The sequence below is a fragment of the Gekko japonicus genome, unplaced genomic scaffold (genome assembly GCF_001447785.1).
Source record: "Gekko japonicus isolate JY-2015 unplaced genomic scaffold, Gekko_japonicus_V1.1 scaffold3020, whole genome shotgun sequence".
Classification (NCBI taxonomy): domain Eukaryota; kingdom Metazoa; phylum Chordata; class Lepidosauria; order Squamata; family Gekkonidae; genus Gekko; species Gekko japonicus.
Genome location: NW_015161502.1, coordinates 136,910 through 158,698, shown reverse-complemented (window position 1 = coordinate 158,698; position 21,789 = coordinate 136,910). Strand labels below are relative to the sequence as shown.

The 21,789-nt window shown below is 47.3% G+C and overlaps 1 protein-coding gene and 1 pseudogene across 1 annotated transcript in view; both read left to right on the top strand.

The window, feature by feature from the left end:
• The window catches only part of LOC107125761, a 39,785-nt pseudogene extending 28,224 nt beyond the window's left edge, over positions 1-11,561 (top strand).
• A 612-nt stretch (positions 11,562-12,173) lies between these two features.
• Positions 12,174-21,789, top strand: part of LOC107125760 (zinc finger protein 2 homolog) — a 40,082-nt gene continuing 30,466 nt past the window's right edge. The window contains exons 1-3 of the mRNA XM_015429213.1: positions 12,174-12,238; positions 13,026-13,143; positions 13,228-13,327. Of these exons, the coding sequence (XP_015284699.1) occupies positions 12,174-12,238; positions 13,026-13,143; positions 13,228-13,327 (283 nt within the window). The remainder of the gene's footprint in view (positions 12,239-13,025; positions 13,144-13,227; positions 13,328-21,789) is intronic.

The following is a 21,789-nucleotide window of genomic DNA, read 5'->3' as shown; positions in this document are numbered from 1 at the left end:
CTTTCCCTCTCTCGTCCAGCCTTCCTTCCCTCATGTCCTTCAGGGGTATACGCACGCAACCCTTCAGCTCTCTCATGGACTGACCATGAATGAGACATAATTGGGCATCTTAATCTCCAAATACATTAGTAATTGTTCAATTAGTAATTATCCAAATGGAGATTTTAAGTGTTTTGATAGCCAGCTGCCAACTTCCTTTCAGTCTTCCCTTTTATCTCTTCATGCTGAATAAAAATCAACCCTTTTACAAGGACGGTCCCATTATTTTGTGGGGAAATGCTGCCCCCCTCTGCAACCTGTGCATACGGAGGCTGAAGTCCCAAGAGGCCCAGAGTGGGTGTGCAGGTGTGCCTGGCCACATATTCCATGCCCCTGCAGAGTCTCAGGATGACAGATGAGGGATGAGTCTCGACCCCATACTGGACTCCATGCCCACCCCTATGGTTTTCCTGTTGTGTGTTTCTAGAGAGACGTTCAACCTGGCTTGCTGTTGGTCCAAAATGGGTAGCCGCATTTGTCTGTCTGTAGCAGTAGGAAAAAGCAAGAGTCCCGGAGCACCTTAAAGACAAACTACATTTGTGGCAGAGGATGAGCTTTCATGAGTCACTGTGAACAGAAGAAATGAGGAGTGACTCACGAAAGCTATTAATTGGAAAGACAGATCCGGACTATGGTTTAAGCATACCCTGGGGAAGCCAGGACTTCCTCTGGAAAATGCTCATCTTATTTTGGCATAGCTGTATGCTCCAGATCTTTCAAAACTGCATGCAACACCACTCCATGCTCGAGGTGGGGAGGTACAACAGGGTCACGTGAGAGCCGTCTGAGGTTCCTTTGAGTTACATCTCTACCATAAAGCACATGCCTGGCATATAGGTAAAGGGGGCTGGCAAACACCCTTGTTTGAAAAATGCTGCCTTCCAGAGTGGACAATACTGAGCTAGATTAGGCACAAGGGCCATAAGAACAGGCAGAAGGAAACTGCCTCTTGTCCCAAGTTAACACATGGAACTCCCTGCCACAGATGGTGGCGGCTACAGGCATGGACAGCTTCAAGAGGGAATTAGACAAGCATATGGAGCAGAGGTCCATCAGTGGCTATTAGCCACAAGGTATAGAGAGGAACTCTCAGTCTGGGGCAAGTGATGCTCTGTATTCTTGGTGCCTGGGGGGGGCAACAGTGGGAGGGCTCCTAGTGTCCTGGCCCCACTGGTGGACCTCCTGATGGCACCTGGTATTTTTGGCCACTGTGTGACACAGAGTGTTGGATTGGATGGGCCTTTGGCCTGATCCAACATTGGCATCTCTTATGTTCTTATGACCTCTGCTCCATATGCTTATCTAATTCCCTTTTGAATCCCTGCCACAAAGTTTGTTAGTCATTAAGGTGCTACTGGACTCTTGCTCTTTTCTAGTGGTTTGGAATTGTTAAATTTATGGGCACACAGGAGAGGTCTAATTTTGTGGGTTTCCCCCCCAATGAACAGGACCTCTGATTGCCAAACCTGACCTCATATCCCGGCTGGAAGAAGAAGTGTTTCTCCTGGGCTCTGATGCAGAGGAAGGATTGGCAGGTAGGGGCTGAAGATCTCTGTCTTGGGTCGGTGTGTTGGGCTGGTGAATTTCTGTGGTCTTTTTTAGCCTCACAGTTTGCCCTGAAAAGAGCTTGGATGAATTGTGGATGCTGTAATGGTGCCTGTAGACCTTCATAAGAACATAAGAGAACCTCAGAGAAGCCAAATGTTGGATCAGGCCAATGGCCCATCCAGTCCAACACTCTGTCACACAGTGGCCAGAAATACCAGGTGCCATCAGGAGGTCCACCAGTGGGGCCAGGACACTAGGAGCCCTCCCACTGTTGCCCCCCCCAGGCACCAAGAATACAGAGCATCACTTGCCCCAGACTGAGAGTTCCTCTCTATACCTTGTGGCTAATAGCCACTGATGGACCTCTGCTCCATATGCTTGTCTAATTCCCTCTTGAAGCTGTCCATGCCTGTAGCCGCCACCATCTGTGGCAGGGAGTTCCATGTGTTAACTTGGGACAAGAGGCAGTTTCCTTCTGCCTGTTCTTATGGCCCTTGTGCCTAATCTAGCTCAGTATTGTCCACTCTGGAAGGCAGCATTTTTCAAACAAGGGTGTTTGCCAGCCCCCTTTACCTATATGCCAGGCATGTGCTTTATGGTAGAGATGTAACTCAAAGGAACCTCAGACGGCTCTCACGTGACCCTGTTGTACCTCCCCACCTCGAGCATGGAGTGGTGTTGCATGCAGTTTTGAAAGATCTGGAGCATACAGCTATGCCAAAATAAGATGAGCATTTTCCAGAGGAAGTCCTGGCTTCCCCAGGGTATGCTTAAACCATAGTCCGGATCTGTCTTTCCAATTAATACCTGATCTCCTGTTGTCTGGATCTGCCCACCAGGAAGCTGTTTACGTACTTATTTATTTATTTATTTTATTTTATTTTCATATTTGTATCCCACCCTCCCCGATGGGCTCAGGGCGCCTAACAAGGGCAAGGTCATTTGCCATGCCATAGGTAAAAACATATAAAACATAGTAAAACATCCAACACTAAAACCACAGAACTCAATCCATTACTAATATCCTAAATCCAAGATGGTAACACCGCAGTTCCGGGTGGTCCTCCCATAGGATACGTGTCCAATGGCGTCGGCTTGTCAGATCTTCAGTCGTTTCCAGGTTCTTCCTCGGGCCTCGTCGATGCATCCTTTAAGATACCTTGACGGTGGTGGTATAATGGGGCGGCGGCTCCTACTCAAAGGCCTGGCGGAAGAGCTCCGTCTTACAGGCCCTGCGGAACTGCACAAGGTCCCGCAGGGCCCGGATCTCCCCCGGGAGCTTGTTCCACCAGGTAGGAGCCGCCATCGAAAAAGCCCTGGCCCTGGTCGCAGCTAGTTTCACATCCTCGGGACCCGGGATGACCAACAAATTTTGGGTCCCCGACCGTAGTGCTCTTGGGGGAACATGTGGGGCAAGGCGGTCCCTCAGGTAGGCTGGACCCTGGCCATATGGTGTTACGTACCCCAACAAATGTGTTGGACGGGGTCTTAGCAAGGAGGGGGTCTACACCCCACAGGGGTGGGGGTAGGGACCAGGGGCATGGCAATTAAGAGTCGTATTGGAGGAGCAGGCAGGCTGGCCCTGTGCCGATTCAGGTGTCACCCTCCCACTTCTGTGTTCGGATGCCGCTCGAGATGGGTAGCCGCGTTAAGTCTGTCTGTCACCGTCAAGGTGATATATCTGACGAAGTGAGCAGTGACTCATAGAAGCTGGTACCTTACCACCTATTTTGTGAGTCTTTACGGTGCTCCTGGACTCTTGCTCTTTTATACTTCTGTGTTTGGGTTCGCTTTTTAATGTATACTCAAGTGGTTAAGACGCTGAACTGCAGGCTGTGGAAGGTCGGTAGTTCAGCAGCTCCAGACCCGGGTGTGCTGCATGACGGAGTGAGCTCCCGTCTCTAGTTCCAGCTCCTGCCAACCAAGCAGTTCGAAAGCAAGAAATTGCAAGTAGATAAATAGGCACCGCTTCGGTGGGAAGGTAACAGCGTTCCCTGCGCCTTGGTGTTTAGTCATGCCGGCCACATGACCACGGAAACATCTTCGGACAGCGCTGGCTCTTCGGCTTTATTTATTTATTTATTTTCTCAGACTTATACCCCTCCCTCCCCGCAAGCGGGCTCAGGGCGGCTTCCAATAAAAACATAGAATACATTAAAATACATCATATTCAACAGACCATAAAACATTATAAATATAAAGTGCTGGCGGCAGATTAAAATTCGTCTTGATGGTACATTGCAGAGATAAATTGCCACTGCCCTGGTGTCCGCGATGTCTTCTGTCGTTAGTCCATATAGGTGTTAAACCACAGGCCCTCTTTAGTTGTAACATCTGCAGCAAGTGCCTGCAGTAGCATGGGCCTGCAGTAGCGGTGATGAGCACTGCAACCCTAGAGTTGGATTTGATTGGCTTTCGAGCAAGGGAACCTTTACTTTACATTAACATACAGAGGATTTAGAAGAAGAAGAGGAAGAAGAAGAAGAGATTGGATTTATACCCCGCCCTTCACTACCCGAAGGTGTCTCAGAGCGGCTTACAAACTCCTTTCCCTTCCTCTCCCCACAACAGACACCCTGTGAGGTAGGTGGGGCTGAGAGAGCTCTTGACAGAAACGGCTCTTTTTCAAGAACAGCTCCTATCTGAACGACGACTTGCCCAAGGTCATCCAGTCAGGTGCAAGTGGAGGAGTGGGGAATCAAACCTGGTTCTCCCAGATTAGAGTCCACGCACTTAACCACTACACCAAATTGGCTCTCAGCACGTTCAGCGGTGCATCCCTTCCAGGTCGCTTCGGCTGGAAAGAGGTCGGCACACAGGGCATAGCTGATAAAGTGCTGCTCCTATCGGAACGCCTGCCGGAAAAGCTCCGTCTTCACGGCCCTGGGGAACTGTCCAAGGTCCTGCAGGGCCCTGATCTTGCCAGGGAGCTTGTTCCAATAAGTCGGAGCTGTCAAAGAGAACGCCCTGGTTCTTGGTCGATGTCTATCTAGTGTCCAAGGCTTCCTCTAAGCTGTGGAGTCTTGCGAGCAAACATCCTACTCTGTGAGCTACTGGCATGAAAGTTGTGAGCGAGCGATTCGGCTACTGCATAAATTAGTTTGCTCTGGAGCCCTCCTTCCTGAGCAAAGAAACTGTGAGCTGGCTCACACTAACTCAGCTTAGAGGGAACACTGCTGGTGCCCTTAGGACTAGGGGGGGCCAAGTGGTTTTGCGACCCTGATCTCAGTGCTCTCTGGGGAACATGCGGGGAAAGGTGGTTCCTCAGATAGGCAGGTCCCTGACCATAAAGGGCTTTAAAGGTCAAAACCAGCACTTTGAAACGAATCCGGTATGCTATTGGCAGCCAGTGCAGTGCCTTCAGCACAGGCTGGATATGCTCCCACATAGGTAGACCCGTCAGCAGCCTTGCTGCTGCATTCTGCACCAGCTGCAGCTCCCGGAGGTGCACCAAGGGCAGCCCCACGTAGGGAGCATTGCAGTAGTCTAACCTCGAGGTGACCATAGCATGGATCACTGATGCCAGATCATTGCGTTCGAGGAAGGGAACCAACTTCCTAACCTGTCGAATAGGGTAAAAGGCTGCCTTTTTTTTTTTTTTTTTTAAGATTTTATAAACTTTATTGAAGATCAAACAGTACATTTGTAAATCATAGCGCACATACATAAGTTGATTCATGTTCATTTGTCAAACTCACAATTACAATTTTTGTTCCGGGATGAGCACTATCTATCTTTAAAAACATTCGCAGTTTGATTAGGCCTTTTCGCACCATCTAGAAGTAGACCGTGTTTGATGTTTGATAGTTTTATGTATATTAGATATGAATGGTATCAGAGAATTCCACGATCAGACACAGATTTATATAAATGAAAAAATGGAAGAGAAGGTAATATTTAGCATAAAAGACTGCCATTAAGAAAAAAATCAAAGTATAATACAGAGGATTATGTGGTTGGCAATCTTGCGTAAGAATGTAGCCCAAAAATGGGTACCATTTTTCGTCAAAATTAGATTGCTTTGGGAAGATTTTGGATCTTTGAACCTTATCTGTGATTTTTTCCAAGATAAAGTGGTCCCATACCTTTTTAAACCAGTTGTTTCTCGTTGGAGCCAAAGAAGACTTCCATACAGACGCTATTGAAGTCTTTGCAGCTATTAGAAGACTCGTTATTAGCTCTTGTCTTAATCTGGGTACGTTTGTATTCTGCCAGTCATCCAGGAAGATCAATTCTGGTGTGAATGGTACAGTATAGCCAGTGATTAGTTCTATTTGTTTTAGTATATCTTGCCAGAAAACCGCAATAACACTGCATTCCCACCAACAATGGGCAAATGAGCCCATAAAAGGCTGCCCTGGCAGTGGCTGCTACCTGGGCCTCCATTGTTAGGGAAGCACCCAGGAGCACTCACAAGCTCCTGACCCTCGGCACTCGCACCAGTGGTGCCCCACTGAAGGCCGGTAGTGGGATCCCTACCCCCGGATTGCTCCGATCCCATTTGTGGGATTGTTATTTTTCTTTGCTCTTCTCTTCTTCTCTTCTTTTCTTTGCTCTTCTCTTCTTCTGATCCCCCCCCCCATTTTTTTTGTTCTTTGGAAAAATAAGGAGCCCACTTTCCAAGTGGTTCTAACGCAAAAGGCACGCAGAGCGGCGCAGAGGGCAGTTTGCAGCTGTGGCAACTGGCTGGCTTCCCCGTGCCTTCCTGCTGTGCTGTACCCCTTTTGGAAAGCTGGTTCCCCGATGAGAGCGTAGGGCTCTGTTGTTGTTTATCGTGTGGCTTTCTTGCAGGCTGTGCCCTGCGGCATGGGGCTGGCTGGCTGGCTGGTGAGAGAGAAAGTAAAGGGAGAGACAGACAGACATCCCCCCACCCCGTTGGGGGAGGCCCTTATCTGGCACCCCCAGGCCGTTTCCAGCTGGTGAATTTTCTGGTTTACATTTGCTCGTCCACCTTTAACTCTCCTGTTTGCTTGCCTCTCAGCCTCCCCCGCCCAATGTCTGCTGTTCAGTATCCCCCCCCTTTCTAAACCCCTCTTCCTCCCTCCACCTTTCCATATCCTTCAACATCAATGCCAGATCGTTTCGCAGGTGCAACTGCAGACCTTCAAAGCCCCTGCTCCCCCCCCAAGCCTTCTACCTTCCCTCCCTCACACAAAAGCTTGTGGACCAGCTAGGAGCCCTCGATGGGCCAGCTCCAGCCCACGGGCCGTATGTTTGACACCCCTGCTTTAGAATATTTTTTTAAGTGAAGGCAGAAACTCAGTGACACCAATTCCAGCAGTTGAACTGTTTATTATATAAAGCATAAAAAGTAAAGGTTCCCTTGCTCGAAAGCCAGTCAAATCCGACTCTAGGGTTGTGGTGCTCATCTCCGTTTCATAGCCGAAGAGCCAGCGCTGTCTGAAGACGTTTCCGTGGTCATGTGGCCGGCATGACTAAACACCAAGGCGCACGGAACACTGTTACCTTCCCACTGGGGTGTTACCTATTTATCTACTTGCAATTTCTTGCTTTCGAACGGCTAGGTTGGCAGGAGCTGGAACTAGAGACGGGAGCTCACTCCGTCATGCGGCACACTCGGGTCTCGAACTGCTGAACTACCGACCTTCCACAGCCTGCAGTTCAGCGTCTTAACCACTTGAGCCACTGCGGCTCCTTAAAGTGCTGGAACAGGGTTCAAATAAAGTGTGCAAGCAGAAATCGAAGATTAAACAGTGTTACTTAGGTGATAGTCATGATCCGTTTGTATGTGCGGTGGACCCAAGCTGTAAATTGTGGGTCAGGGCACAGGGTCACTTCTCAGATGTTTACTGCGGCTCCTAATCAAAGGCCTGGTGGAAGAGGTCCCACAGAGCCCTGATTTCTTCTGGGAGTTCATTTCACCAGTATGGAGCTGCCACTGAAAAGGCCCTGGCCCTGGTTATCGCCAGTGTTCCCTCTAAGCTGAGTTAGTGTGAGCTAGCTCATAGTTTCTTAGCCTCCGGCTCACACGTTTTTGTCTTAGCTCAGGAAGGATGGCTCCAGAGCAAACTAATTTATGCAGTAGCCAGGACGCTGGCTCACAGCTTTAATGCCAGTAGCTCACAAGGTAGAATTTTTGCTCACAAGACTCCACGGCTTAGAGGGAGCATTGGTTATTGCCAGCCAGGCATCTTTGGGACCCGGGAGGGCCAGACGATTTTTGGTCTTAAAGGTGCCACTGGACTCAAAATCTGTTCTTCTGGACCTAAGAGTATCAGTCATTAAATCGAGGAGCTTCGAGGAGAATCTAAAAAGCACAACTGCTGAATTTAAGTTCATTCACAGTTTCAGCACAATGGAACCCCAGGGCTGAGCAGGCACAGAGGATTCTTATCTCACAGGTGCTAGTTTTCTGTCCCATGGCATTTCTGTTCTTCCCGTCAGCATTTCTCCTTTGTTCTAATTTAGCTAATTATAATGTACACGGTACCTCTGCGTTCTGAGTTCCTTTTTTGCAACACCCCTCCCTCCCTCAGACTGGGACATAAAGACTGAGAGATCTCCATTCTGAAATAAATATGATGAAAGTAGCCTTGACTCTTGAAAGCTTACATGCGGAAAATCTTTTTAGCCTTTAAAATCATAGGATCATAAAGAGTTAGAAGGGATCTCCAGGGTCATCTAGTCCAACCCCCTGCACAATGCAGGACCTTCAAAAATACTTCCCCCTCACACTTCTAGTGACTGCTGTTCCTCACCCGGAAGATGACAAATAACCTCCAGAATCTCCAGCCAAACTGGCCTGGAGAACAATGGCTTCCTGACCCCAAAGTGGCGATCAGCATTTCCCTGGGCGTGTAAGAAAGGGCCACAAGAACTAAGCACTGAGGCAACCCTTCCTGCCCCCCCTCTCATGATCTGCCTAAGTTCACAGAATCAGCATTGCTGTCAGATGGCCATCTAGTCTCTGTTTGAAAACCTCTGTTATGTATTGAGCCTGAACTGTCCTTGCAAAAGGACTGAACTTGGGATGCATAACAATAGATGGCTAGAATCCTAGAATGGACCAGTAGGGAGACAGGGATCCTAGAGTAAACCAATTGGGAAACAATGGAGTGTAAATAGCCTATCGTTGGGAGTGGGGTGTGTTTTGGGTGTAACCCTTTTCAGGCATAAATACCTGGCTTTGGCCAGGGATAGCCAGTCTTCTTTCTCTTGCTGAATCACTAATAAACTATGAGCTGATCACTTCTATCAGTCTGAACCCAGGATATTTCAACCTCCAAAGACAGAGAGCCCACCTCCCACCCCCGAGGAAGCCTGTTCCACTGAGGAACCGTTCAGTCAGGAAGTTCTTCCTAATGTATAGCCAAAAACTCTTCTGATTTAATTTCAACCCGTTGGTTTAGGCGCTACTAGACTTGCAATCAGATATTTGTGGAAAGTTTCATGCCATCAATACAGTTATACTTTTCTTTCAGCAACAGACATGTGGCAGTCAGCAAATGAACCAGAAGAACACTCGTTGATGGAGAAAGAGGATACGTATTCAGATGTAAAAGAGAAGTTTGAATATTTGGATGCACTGAGGAAGGAGGAGGGGAAACACCCACCTAAGGGGAGGAGTAATTCCAGTCTTTTACAGGAGGATGACTCTCTACAGCAAAAAAAATGTCAAGGAGACAACAATGAGTGCACTTCAAGCAGGGAAAATTTCACTGAAATATCAGTTATTAATATTCAACAAGGGATGTGTAACAGGAAGAAAATATATAAATGCCTGGTATGTGAAGACCGTTTCAGGCAGAAAGCGCACCTTATTTCCCATCAAAGAATTCACACAGGAGAGAAACCATATGAATGCCTGGAGTGTGAAAAAAGCTTCAGTTGCAGTTCACGCCTTAGTGTCCATCAGAAAACTCACTCAGGAGAAAAATCATACAAATGTCTGGAGTGTGGGAAAAGCTTCACTTGCAGTTTAAACCTTAGTGTACATCAGAAAATTCACACTGGGGAGAAACCATATAAATGCCTAGAGTGTGGGAAAAGCTTCAGTCGAAGTTTCAGTTTTACTAACCATCAAAGAATTCACAAAGGAGAGAAACCATATGAATGCCTGGAGTGTGGACAAAGATTCGTTTGCAGTTCACACCTTAGTGTACATCTGAAAATTCACACAGGCAAGAAACCATATAAATGCCTGGAGTGTGGACAAAGATTCGTTTGCAGTTCACACCTTAGTGTACATCTGAAAATTCACACAGGCAAGAAACCATATAAATGCCTGGCATGTGGAAAAAGCTTCATTTGCAGTTCACACCTTAGAGTGCATCAGAGAATTCACACAGGGGAGAAACCATATAAATGTCTGGAATGTGGAAAAAGCTTCATTTGCAGTTCACACCTTAGAGTGCATCAGAGAATTCACACAGGGGAGAAACCATACAAATGCCTGAAATGTGAGAATAGCTTCAATCAGATTTCCACTCTTATTTCTCATCAAAGAATGCACACAGGGGAGAAACCATATAAATGCCTGGAGTGTGGAAAAAGCTTCAGTCGCAGTTCACACCTTAGTGGACATCAGAAAACCCACACAGGGGAGAAACCACACAAATGCCTGGAGTGTGGGAAAAGCTTCAGTCGAAGTTCCCATCTTACTACCCATCAAAGAATTCACACAGGGGAGAAACCATATGAATGCCTGGAGTGTGGAAAATGCTTCACTTGCCCTTCTCGCCTTCGTGGACATCAGAAAATTCACACAGGGGAGAAACCATATAAATGTCTGGAGTGTGGGAAAAGCTTCAGTCGAAGTTCCCATCTTACTACCCATCAAAGAATTCACACAGGGGAGAAACCATTTGAATGTCTGGAATGTGGAAGAAGCTTCGTTCGCAGTTCACAACTTAGTGTCCATCAGAAAATTCACACAGGCGAGAAACCATATAAATGCCTGGAGTGTGGAAAAACTTTCAGTCGCACTTCATACCTTAGTGTCCATCAGAAAATTCACACCGGGGAGAAACCATATAAATGCCTGGAGTGTGGGAAAAGCTTCAGTCGTAGTTCACAGCTTTATATCCATCAAAAAATTCACACAGGGGAGAAACCATATAAATGCCTGGAGTGTGGGAGAAGCTTCAGTCAGATTTCCAGTCTTTCTTCCCATCAAAAAACGCACACAGGGGAGAAGCCATATCAATGCTTGGAGTGTGGGAGAAGCTTCAGTCAGATTTCCGGGCTTTCTTCCCATCAAAGAATGCACACAGGGGAGAAACCATATAAGTGCCTGGAGTGTGGGAAAAGCTTCAGTCGAAGTTTCAGTCTTACTTCCCATCAAAGAATTCACACAAGGGAGAAACCATATAAATGCCTGGAGTGTGGGAAAAGCTTCAGTCGACGTTTCAGTCTTACTTCCCATCAAAGAATTCACACAAGGGAGAAACCATATAAATGCCTGGAGTGTGGGAAAAGCTTCAGTCGACGTTTCAGTCTTACTTCCCATCAAAGAATTCACACAAGGGAGTGTGCCACATGAGTGCCTGAAGTGTGGCAAAAGCTTCACTTGCAGTTCACAACTTAGTGTACATCAGAAAATTCATACTGGGGAGAAACCATAGAAATGCCTGGAGTATGGGAACAGCTTCAATCAGATTTCCAGTCTTACTTTCCATCAAAGAATACTCACAAGGGAGAAGCCATATAAATTCCTGGAGTGTGGGAAAAGCTTCAGTTTCAGTTCACACATTAGTATCCATCAGAAAATTCACTCGTGATAAACCAAATGTACATCGTTAAATTGTTCCTTGGGCGTTTTTCTGCTGAAACAGAGGCTTCACAGTTACTGCCCAAATCTGAGTGTTTCCAAGGTCTGGATTACAGCCCACTTCCGACTGTGTCTGGAAACCTGATAAGGATTAAAGCCTGACCACCTTCACCTTTTCAAGATTTATGGACACAGTTATTTATAGCCAAAGAGAGATTTTATTGAAGACAAAAAGAGACATCTCCCTGCCAATGTTCCCTCTAAGCTGTGGAGTCTTGTGAGCAAAAATTCTGCTTTGTGAGTTACTGGCTTTACAGTTGTGAGCCAGTGATTTGGCTACTGCATAAATCAGTTTGCTCTGGAGCCATCCTTCCTGAGCTAAGACAAAAATCTGTGAGCTGGAGGCTAAAAAATTGTGAGCTAGCTCACACTAACTCAGCTTAGAGGGAACACTGCTCCCTGCTAAGGTAATATCTCTCATGGTATTATAATCCCCCCCAAGGACTTATTTAAATAATACCTATGGCAAAAAGCTCAATTACAAAATCAACAAGACTAAATGGAGGAGGACCTAATTATTTTCCCATTGATAGCTTAATTTTGCTTTTGATGAAATTGTGCATGCTTGGAAGTCTTTTATTCTTCTCAGCTGTGTAGAGAAATCTGCCATGAGAAATTCTTCGTATTTCTGTTAGAGGATTTTTTGTTTTAGAACAACTATATATAACACAAGATAAGACTCTGTGACACTCCGAGATTTTTGTCTGTGAGGACTGAGGAAGAACTCGTTAAAGACTGTATGATTAAATGGGTCAAAAATGTTCGACATGATATTTTAATGTATCATTAGGAAAAGATGTGGACAAAAGGGCTGAAATTTGCACTTTACTGTAACCTGAAAGAGAACTTTTATAAGATGATGTATCAATGGTATATGTCTCCAGAGAAATTGTCTGAAATGTATAAAGGTACTTCTAGTTTATGTTGGAAAGGCAATCACCACGAAGGGACCTTTCTCACATGTGGTGCCCTTGTAAAAAAGGCTACAAACTTTTGGATTTTTTAATGCAGAAGATTCTAAAGACTAAGATACAGTTGAAACCAGAGTCTTTTTTGTTAGGTTTAATAAACAGTCAGCTGGAAAGAAGTCATGGAGTTTTGTTTTTATATATGTCTACGGCAGCGAGAATGAGAGTACAGAAATGGAAATGTCCGACAATACCTACAGTAGAAGAATGATTGGAGAAGATGCTGGAAGCTGCAGCTATGGCTAAACTTACAGTACTGGTTAGGGAAAAGACAATTATGTCATTTATTAGATACTGGAAACCCCTTATTGACTTTTTGGATGAAAAAGATAAGGATGACTTGACCATTTGTGGTTTTTCTGACTAAGAAATATGCATAAGGAGAATGAAAAGAGAGCTTTTGTGTTTGTTGTTATAAACAGGGAAGATTTTGTAATCAAGGTTCTATTTGTAGAAAAAAATTGGAAGCCTTTCATATCCCTTTCCCTTTTCCTATTAGACTGTTCTATGGTGTTTGGTTTTGGAAGTTTTTATTTCGTCTGTATGTCTTCTAGTTTTATCCCTTTAATAAAACTAAAATTGGTTACCAAAAAGAAAATTCGCACAGGGGAGAAACGATACAAATGTGTGGAGTGTGGGAATAGCTTCAATCAGATTTCCACTCTTGCTTCTCATTGAAGAATTCATGGAGGGGAAAAACCATATCAATTATTGGAGTGTGGGAAAGGCTTCACTGACATTTCCAGTCTCACTTCACATCAAAGAATTCACATGGAAGAAACCATACGAATGCCTGGAGTGTGGGGGAAAGCTTCAGTTGCAGTTCACGTTAGTGTCCATCAGAAAATTCACACAGGAGAGCAACCATATAAATGCCTGGAGTGTGGAAAAAGCTTCACTGACAGTTCCAGTCTTACTTCCCATCAAAGAATGCACACAGGGGAGAAACTATATCAATGCCTGGCGTGTAGCGAAAGCTTCAGTAGGTAGTTTCAGTCTTACTTTCCATCAAAGAATTCATGCATGGGAGAAACTATACAAATACCTTCTGTGTGGTAAAAGTTTCCGTCAGAGTTCACACCTTACTTCCCACCAAAGGGGGTGCACACAGGGGAGATGAAATATGTTGAATATTCATGGTTTTAGTTTTATTTATGAATGCTTATGCATTCTGTTTTTTTATAACCTCTGTAAGGTTCCATTCCCGGTCAGGAAAAGTACCAAAACTTCAGAACTGCCTTTCAACCCTGACAGTTCATTAGTATAACAAGACATAGGATATTTATTGCTCTGGAATTACAAACAAGTGCTGTCTTTTGTAAACTCGCTCTGAGAATTTAATGGCAGTTATCAAGATATATTCTAGTCCACCTAGTATAGTTACTCGTTTGCAGAGTTGCATTAAGGTCTAATTCTTTTATTTGGGGGACAGTCACATGTTCAAGTTCAAAAGTTTTATTTGTCTTCCTCTGTCACCTCCATCAAAAGTTTCACGTAATGCTCTGAGCAGGCTTTCTGCTGGTGGCTTCCAGACAGAAAGGACCTTATATTAGGTGAGGATATCACATGTGCTGGGATTCCCTTTGTACATAGCCTTCTACCTATCTTATTTATTTATTTACTAGAAATAAGGCTCGTTGTGGAAATAAATACAACGGGATCTAGAAAGAGGCTCTGGGAGAGTGCTCTGGCTTTGGGCAAACAGTGTCAGTCTGCTTTTAAAACATGAATCTGGGACCTGCACACCACCAGAATACAGCAGATTCCATATGCAACTGACATTCCAACTGCCTTGCGGGGGGGGGGAGTTTGAGGTGTGGAATGGAGTGAAGTCCAATCAGCTTCCATATGCAAAAGACCAGGTTGTCGCAGCAGTTGTGGTGTGGGCAGGACCCGGGCTTTGCCTTCTGATTGGTGGTGATATATGCTGAGGAGCAGTGCCATCAGCCATACACTAAGGGAGTGCATTTTAGAATTAGAACTTTGGCACCCACTATTCAATTATATATAAGGAGAGATATTTATACCCCGCCCTCCACGCGAGCGGGCTGACATGCCTAAATCTTAAAAGCTGAAATGCCTAAATCTTAGAGAACTGTAATTCTTATATATTAGTAGACATTCTTTTTATTGAGTGCATTTTCCTATACTTGTGTTTTTGTTTTTTTTTATTTATAATTTTTATTTCATTTTTAGCAAAAATTACATAAGTCCAATACAATAAACTAGAAATTCATCAATCACAGAATAAAGTGTTTTCATATCCAAAAGAAATACAATCACAGTTCGAACAAACATAACCATTGTGTATAACAAGACTATACAATTGTAATTCCCTGAGAACAGCTATTTAATGCTCTAGGACATAAAGAAGTATGGGTACAGCGTGAGCACATTGAGGTAAACAATAAAAATTATTATCCAGTTTTCATGTTACAAAGCACAGGAACAATCACATCCACCTCTACTTTCACCTGTTCATCAGATTCTTCCCTGATACAAAGAGTGCACTTGTATGTCTTTAAGAAGTTCACTGTTCTACCGACACAAGATCTGAAGTCTGACCTAATATTTCATTGTACTGGAAGAGAAAAGTCCTTCTGAAAGTTTGCTCAGTTAAACCCTAGTGGGTGACCCTGCTTGAACTGGTGTTCTTATCGGGCTTAAGTGAAGTGATTGGCCATCACATACAAAGCCTGTCAGAGCCTGGGTCCCTCATACCTGCAGAACCACCTCCCCTCCCCCCCCCCGCTCCAACAAGACAGCTTGGCCTCCTCTTAGAAGAAGAAGAGATTGGATTTATACCCCACCCTTCACTACCCAAAGGTGTCTCAGAGCAGCTTACAAACTCCTTTCCCTTCCCCTCCGCACAACAGACACCCTGTGAGGTAGGTGGGACTGAGAGAGCTCTTGACAGAAATGGCTCTTTCCCAAGAACAGCTCTTATCAGAGCTACGGCTTGCCCAAGGTCATCCAGCCAGGTGCAAGTGGGGGAGTGGGGAATCAAACCCGGTTCTCCCAGATTAGAGTCTGCGGACTTAACCACTACACCAAACCTTAGCAGGGCCTTCTGAAGGTGCCTCCCTGCAAATCGGCAAAGTCGACAACTGCCTGTTAATATGGGTTCTATGGCTTTGATCACACACACTAAATAATCCGCTTTCAATGCCCTTTCCAACTGGATTTTGCCAGTTCAGTAAAATCCAGTCGGAAAGTGCATTGAAAGAGGATTATTTAGTGTGTGTGAACGCAGCCATTGTTGTGCTCAAAGCCTGGGGGAGAGAGTGTCTGAGGAGATCAGGAAGGCTGCCATTCTCTTGGCTTTCTGCAAATTATGCAATGAAATGTTTTCAGGCACGTTTTTCAGTAAAGGGACAAGGACTGTGGTCTGTTATATGCTGTCCAGTATGTACTGCCATCAGGATGGCCTGGCGTGATGGGGTCGCAAAGAGTTGGGCTCGACTGTGTGACTGAACAACAGCATGTACTGCCATAAACATAATCCTTCTGTGTACCTCCTGTACGGTCAAACATTACATGTAGGTGCTTTTGCTTGGTTCCAGCTCTTTCCCCCCAGATGTTCTGCTCATTTACTGATTATTTTTTTTAATAATCCCAGTTTATTTTGGCCCCGGTCACACGGGCAGGAAACTGCGGGGGGGAAGCGTGGCTGTTTGCCCCGGGGCAAACTAACATGCAGTAAAGCGATCGTACCTCCTGTGGAGGTTCTGTGGAGGTACCGTGGAGCTTCTGTGGTTACGGAGAGGCGTCGTTCACAACACATGCCTGCGCGCAACAAAGAAGCGCGCTGCGCGGCGAACTGGTTTTCTTTTTTTGTGTACACTACGAATGCGCATGCTCCGTTGGGTGCGTGTGCGCAACCATGGAGACTTGGGGAAAAAAACACCCTTCTTCGCAAGGGGACATGGGCGGGCGCCGGATGCCACCGGAAACGCGATCAGACGCCCGCCCTTGCCCCGCAGTTTCCGAGGTACTAGTTTTTTGCTGCGCGTTTTCGGGAGGAAGCCTCGGTTGTGCCACAGAAGTGCTACGCTCCCCAGATGTGCTGGTGAGATCGCGCCCGGAAACTCCGCCTGTCTTCCGTATCTCTTGCGTGGCTAATGTTGCGTGTGACCGCAGCCATTGTATTGTTTCCTGGATGTTCCATTCCTGTTGATCCTTGAGTTTCAGTGGAAAAGGTGAGCCATAAAAGAATTAAAGAAGAAAGAATGCTGAGGTCTGACTTACTCCCGGGTACCCCGAGAGCCCAGAAGATGGTAGTTCCTGTCCTTTAGACTCTGGCCTTTAAACATGAGAAACCACATGTTAAAGCAAATACAAACAAGTTAAAGGTCTCCTCAGGAGGCTGAACTGAGCTGATTAACAAATGAATGGGAAGAGTGGATATGATGAAGCATATAAAGGCTGCACTCGAAGCCTGGTGCTGACAATGGCCATGCCCCATAAGCAAAAATACTGGTGGGGTGAACCAGCCAGGGCTCAGCGACAACGAGGACTCCTCAGAGGAGGAGGGGCCTTGTGTTGCTAGCCCACAGTCGACAGAAGCTGACCAGCAGGAAAATGAGGCACAGGCATTCCCTAACTTGCAGTTGAGAGTTGGTTGCCTCAGTTGAGTGGAAGGGTTACCTCAGTGCTTAGTTCTTGTGGCCATGGGTGTGTAAGAAAGGGCCAGGAGAACTAAGCACGGAGGCAACCCTTCCTGCCCTCCCTTCTCATGATCTGCCTAAATTCACAGAATCTGCATTGCTGTCAGAGGGCCATCTAGCCTCCCTTTGAAAACCTCCAAAGGAGGAGAGCCCACCACCTCTCGAGGAAGCCTGTTCCACTGAGGAACTGCTCCAACTGTCAGGAAGTTCTTCCTAATGTTGAGCCGAGAACTCTTCTGAGGGGCAGCACAGATGACAACCGGGAACATCTGGTACCATGCAAGAACTGGGCATTTTGGGAAGTAAGGGGGAAGGACTCGAGACTTGAACGAAGAGGCCTGGGACATCCCAGGAGCAAAGTTCTACTTTCCACCATCAGTGGAATTCCAAGGATCAAGCAGCCTGCACAGCAGACGGGATTCCCTGCCATCAGGTCTGGCCAGCTTAACGTCGGGTGAGTGGGAGGGTGACGAGGTCAGGGTAGGATGCCGCACTGTTTTCAGTAAGGCTTTATTTCCTTTAAAGGATCATTGCCCGGGACTCTGTCTGTTCACTGCTGGTTATGAGCCCACCAGGCCCCAGCCCTGCTCTAGAGTCTGATCTACCCTGGGGGTAGAAGGCAGGGAGGCCTGAGGCATTTGGTGTGAGTAGTGGGATGCTGTTCAGGAGAACAGCAGGACTAAGAGTTGTGGCACCGCTGCACCTCTTTTAGGGAGAGCGAGCAGACAAACATCTGGAGAAGCGGAAGTATATCGAAGTGACCAGTGTTCTGGCTGACTTGCCAAGCTTCCAGTGTCAGGCCGCAGTGCCTTTCTAGGATCAGGAAGCAATTTTCTCCGGGCCAGTTTAGACAGGGATCCTGGAGGGTGGGGTGGTTTGGATTTATTTATTTATTTATTGCCAGCTTCTGGGAATGGGGCTGGTCACTGGGTGTGTGTGTGTGGGGAAGGTATTTGTGAATTTCCTGCATTGTGCAGGGGGTTGGACTAGATGACCCTGGAGGTCCCTTCCAACGCTGTGATTCTATGAAATCCGCAGGAGCCTATCACAGTTGATTTAATTTTTGGCTCTTTCCCCCAAATGCTTTGTTTGCATTTTCCACCAGGGTCCCTTAAGGGCTGAAATGCTCTCTAATCAGGGTATGTTTGGGGGGCTTTTTTTGGTGACATTCTTCACCAGTGTGGTGTACCAGCAACTTTTTTTTGGGGGGGAGAGGGTCCCCAATTCTTGAGGGAAGAAATGGGGAAAATCAGTGCCGTTTTATACAAAAGTCCCCCCATCTTTCCTTTTTTTCTTTCTTTTACAAAATGAGCACGGCCAGGAGGCGTTAGAAGAGAGAGAATGAGTGAGAGTGCTGCAGTCCTAGAGAGGCATGTAGAAGCGCTGCATGGAGGGAGCCATTTCCTCCGCCCCTTGCAAAGAAAGCGCCTCGGAGACTCTAGGGCTTTTCTGCACATTCGGCTTGAAGGGCTCGGACGGGATCTGGTGAGCTCGGAGGGGGAAAAGATGGGTTGGGGGGGTTGCAATGCAACACCCAAAGCAGAGAGAAATAGGGGGGGGGATGTAGCAGGGGGTGAAAGAGAGCGCGCCCCTCCCTCTTCCCTGGGGACCCCACGGAGATCTTGCTTGTCCCTCCCCTTTGCAAGAGAGCCAGGAGATTCCTGCAGCGGACTTGAGTGCAGGGGCCGAATGCGGCACCTTCGGGGATTGGAGGAAGTCCAAGTGGCTTCCAGAGGCACATCTAGGAAGGAGCGGGGGGGCTGAGATTTGGGGTGGGGGGGAAGGAGTGGGGGGCTGAGATTGAGATTTGGGGGGCAGGGGCGGAGGGGCTGGCTGAAGGAGATGCGAAGGGGGCTTAAGGGCTCTCCGAAGACCCCCACGACGTAGAATCTGAGGAGTGCAGAGGGGGATTTTCGGAGGAAATGTTTTCTCCTCGGTGTCAGCGCTGTGCCCGTCTGTCTTGGGGACATGGAAGGAGGCGTGTCAGCTCTCCTCCGCCCAGGTGCTTTGCTCCGGGTCCGATGCTTTGGGGGGATGCATTTTTCCTGCCTCCACACAGCACCACCCTGCAGCGCTTGGGCCCCTGCCGGAGTCCCCCCCCCCCCCGGCTTTCCTGCCCTCTTGCCTAAAGCTGCTTTGGGGCGAAGCTGAATTTTGCAAGCCAGGCGGGATGGCTGCCAGCTCAAATTTCCCTACCCCAATGGCAGCTGTTCTTCCTTCCCCAGGTATGGGGCATGTGAGTCAGTTTGGGTGGAAGGTCAGTAGTTCAGCAGTTCAAGACCTGAGTTGCCGCGTGACGGAGTGAGCTCCCGTCTCTAGTTCCAGCTCCTGCCAAACCAGCAGTTCGAAAGCAAGGAATTGCAAGTAGATCAATAGGTACCACTTTGGTGGGAAGGTAACAGCATTCCGTGCGCCTTGGTGTTTAGTCATGCCAGCCACATGATCTTCGGACAGCGCTGGCTCTTCGGCTTGGAAATGGAGATGAGCACCGCAACCCTAGAGTCGGACTCAACTGACTTTCGAGCAAGGGAACCTTTACCTTTTGTACTGGTATAGTTAACCACAGGTCTGTCAAGCTATGCCAATATATTAATATAGAACTGATGGTTTTTAAGAAACCGGGAAAGTCTACTGTTTGGGGAGGGGATTGCAGGGAGTCTGGGGCAGGCCAGATGCAGGGAAACGCGGTCCCCCTGGGGCAGAGACCAGTGTTCCCTCTAAGCTGAGTTAGTGTGAGCTAGCTCACAATTTGTTAGCCTCCGGCTCACACATTTTTGTCTTAGCTCAGGAAGGAGGGCTCCAGAGGAAACTAATTTATGCCGTAGCCAAATCCCTCACTCACAACTTTAATGCCAGCAGCTCACAAAGTAGAATTTTGGCTCACAAGACTCCACAGCTTAGAGAGAACATTGACTACACACTTGAAATTAGTACTTTATTCCTATTCCCTGGGGCAGAGACATAAGCTGAAGGAGTGGAGAGGAGTAGAGGACTCTATAAAGTACTGAGACTGAGGCATAGCAGAGTGATTTCAGCTCATACTTTATTTAGATATAAGGAGAACTTGAGGTGCTTTAGCGGGACCCATGGGCCGTTTATATTCTCCTTCTTAACCACACCCAACATAAGAACATAAGAGACACCAATGTTGGATCAGGCCAGTGGCCCATCTAGTCCAACACTCTGTGCCACACAGTGGCCAGAAATACCAGGTGCCATCAGGAGGTCCAGCAGTGGGGCCAGGACACTAGAAGCCCTCCCACTGTTGACCCCCCCAAGCACCGAGCATCACTTGCCCCAGAGTCCCTATCTATACCTTGTGGCTCATAGCCACCGATGGACCTCTGCTCCATATGCTTATCTAATTCCCCTTTGAAGCCGTCCATGCTTGTAGCCGCCACCACTTCCTGTGGCAGTGAATTCCATGTGTTCATCACTCTTTGGGTGAAGAAGTACTTCCTTTTATCTGTTCTAACCCGACCGCTCAGCAATTTAATGGAGTGCCCACGAGTTCTACCTGCTCTTTCCCATGCATAATCTTATAAACCTCAATCATGTCACCCCTCAGCCGTCGTTTCTCCAAGCTAAAGAGCCCCAAGTGCTTTAACCTTTCCTCATAGGGAAAGTTTTCCAACCCTTTTATCATTCGAGTTGCCCTTTTCTGCACTTTTCCGAAAGCTATAATATTCTTTTTAACACACACACACACACCCGTGATAGGTCTGTTTATATGTAATCATTCAGTATTGGTCCCTCTTAGGATCCGGGCTGGCCAGTTGGCTAATCCTTTGGATCCTTCACTCCTATTGTCTCTGGAGGCGAAGCTCACCCAGCCTGCCTGACCCAGTGTGTGCCTGACCGCGTGCGCGATCTCCTTGGGTACACAACAGACTCATTTCTGCGCTTTTTTCCCGGCTTTGTCCACACATGGATTCAAGGCAGCTTCCCTTAAGACTGGAGGTGGAGGAACACGTTTTGGGAGGTTTCCCTCTGCGGAGATCTCCCTGCTACAGAAAAGCATTATGGCCAGCCCAGGCAGAGAGTGCAAAAACCTTTCCCCTGCGGAGCTAGTTTTCTGTGTGCAGGGAGAATTGAATTCTGAGCTGATGTCTCTCACCTGCAACCTCCAGTCTGGCACTCCATCCCATCCCATTAGGGCTCTCCCTCCTCATTCCCAGCACATTCATTAAAAAGTTGTGAGGGGGGACAGCAGGCTGGAAGAAGAAGAAGAGATTGGATTTATACCCCGCCCTTCACTACCCAAGGTGTCTCAGAGCGGCTTACAAACTCCTTTCCCTCCCCCTCCCCACAACAGACACCCTGTGAGGTGGGTGGGGCTGAGAGAGCTCTTGACAGAAACTGCTCTTTTTCAAGGACAGCTCAGTATCAGAACTACGGCTTGCCCAAGGTCATCCAGCCAGGTGCAGGTGGAGGAGTGGGGAATCCAACCCCGTTCTCCCAGATTAGAGTCCGCCCACTTAACCACGACACCAAACCACGCCTCTCTCAGGAGGGAAGAGGGAGGGGTGAGGCTTCAGGCAGGAAAAGGGACTCATCTCCCAGGAAGGGGTTGGCAGAGGTTGTGAGGAAGTATTTCGAGGAGAGGAGGGGGATGGTTGGATCGGGGCCCCATATAGATTGGCCGGTTGAGGAAAGAGGTGTGGGGCGAAACGCTCCTGAGCCTTGATAGATCCAATCCAGTGTCTCGAATTGTGCCCTGAATCCAGTCTGGAGAGAGCTTCATTCCAGGGACTGGCACAGAAAATATGTGTGTAGG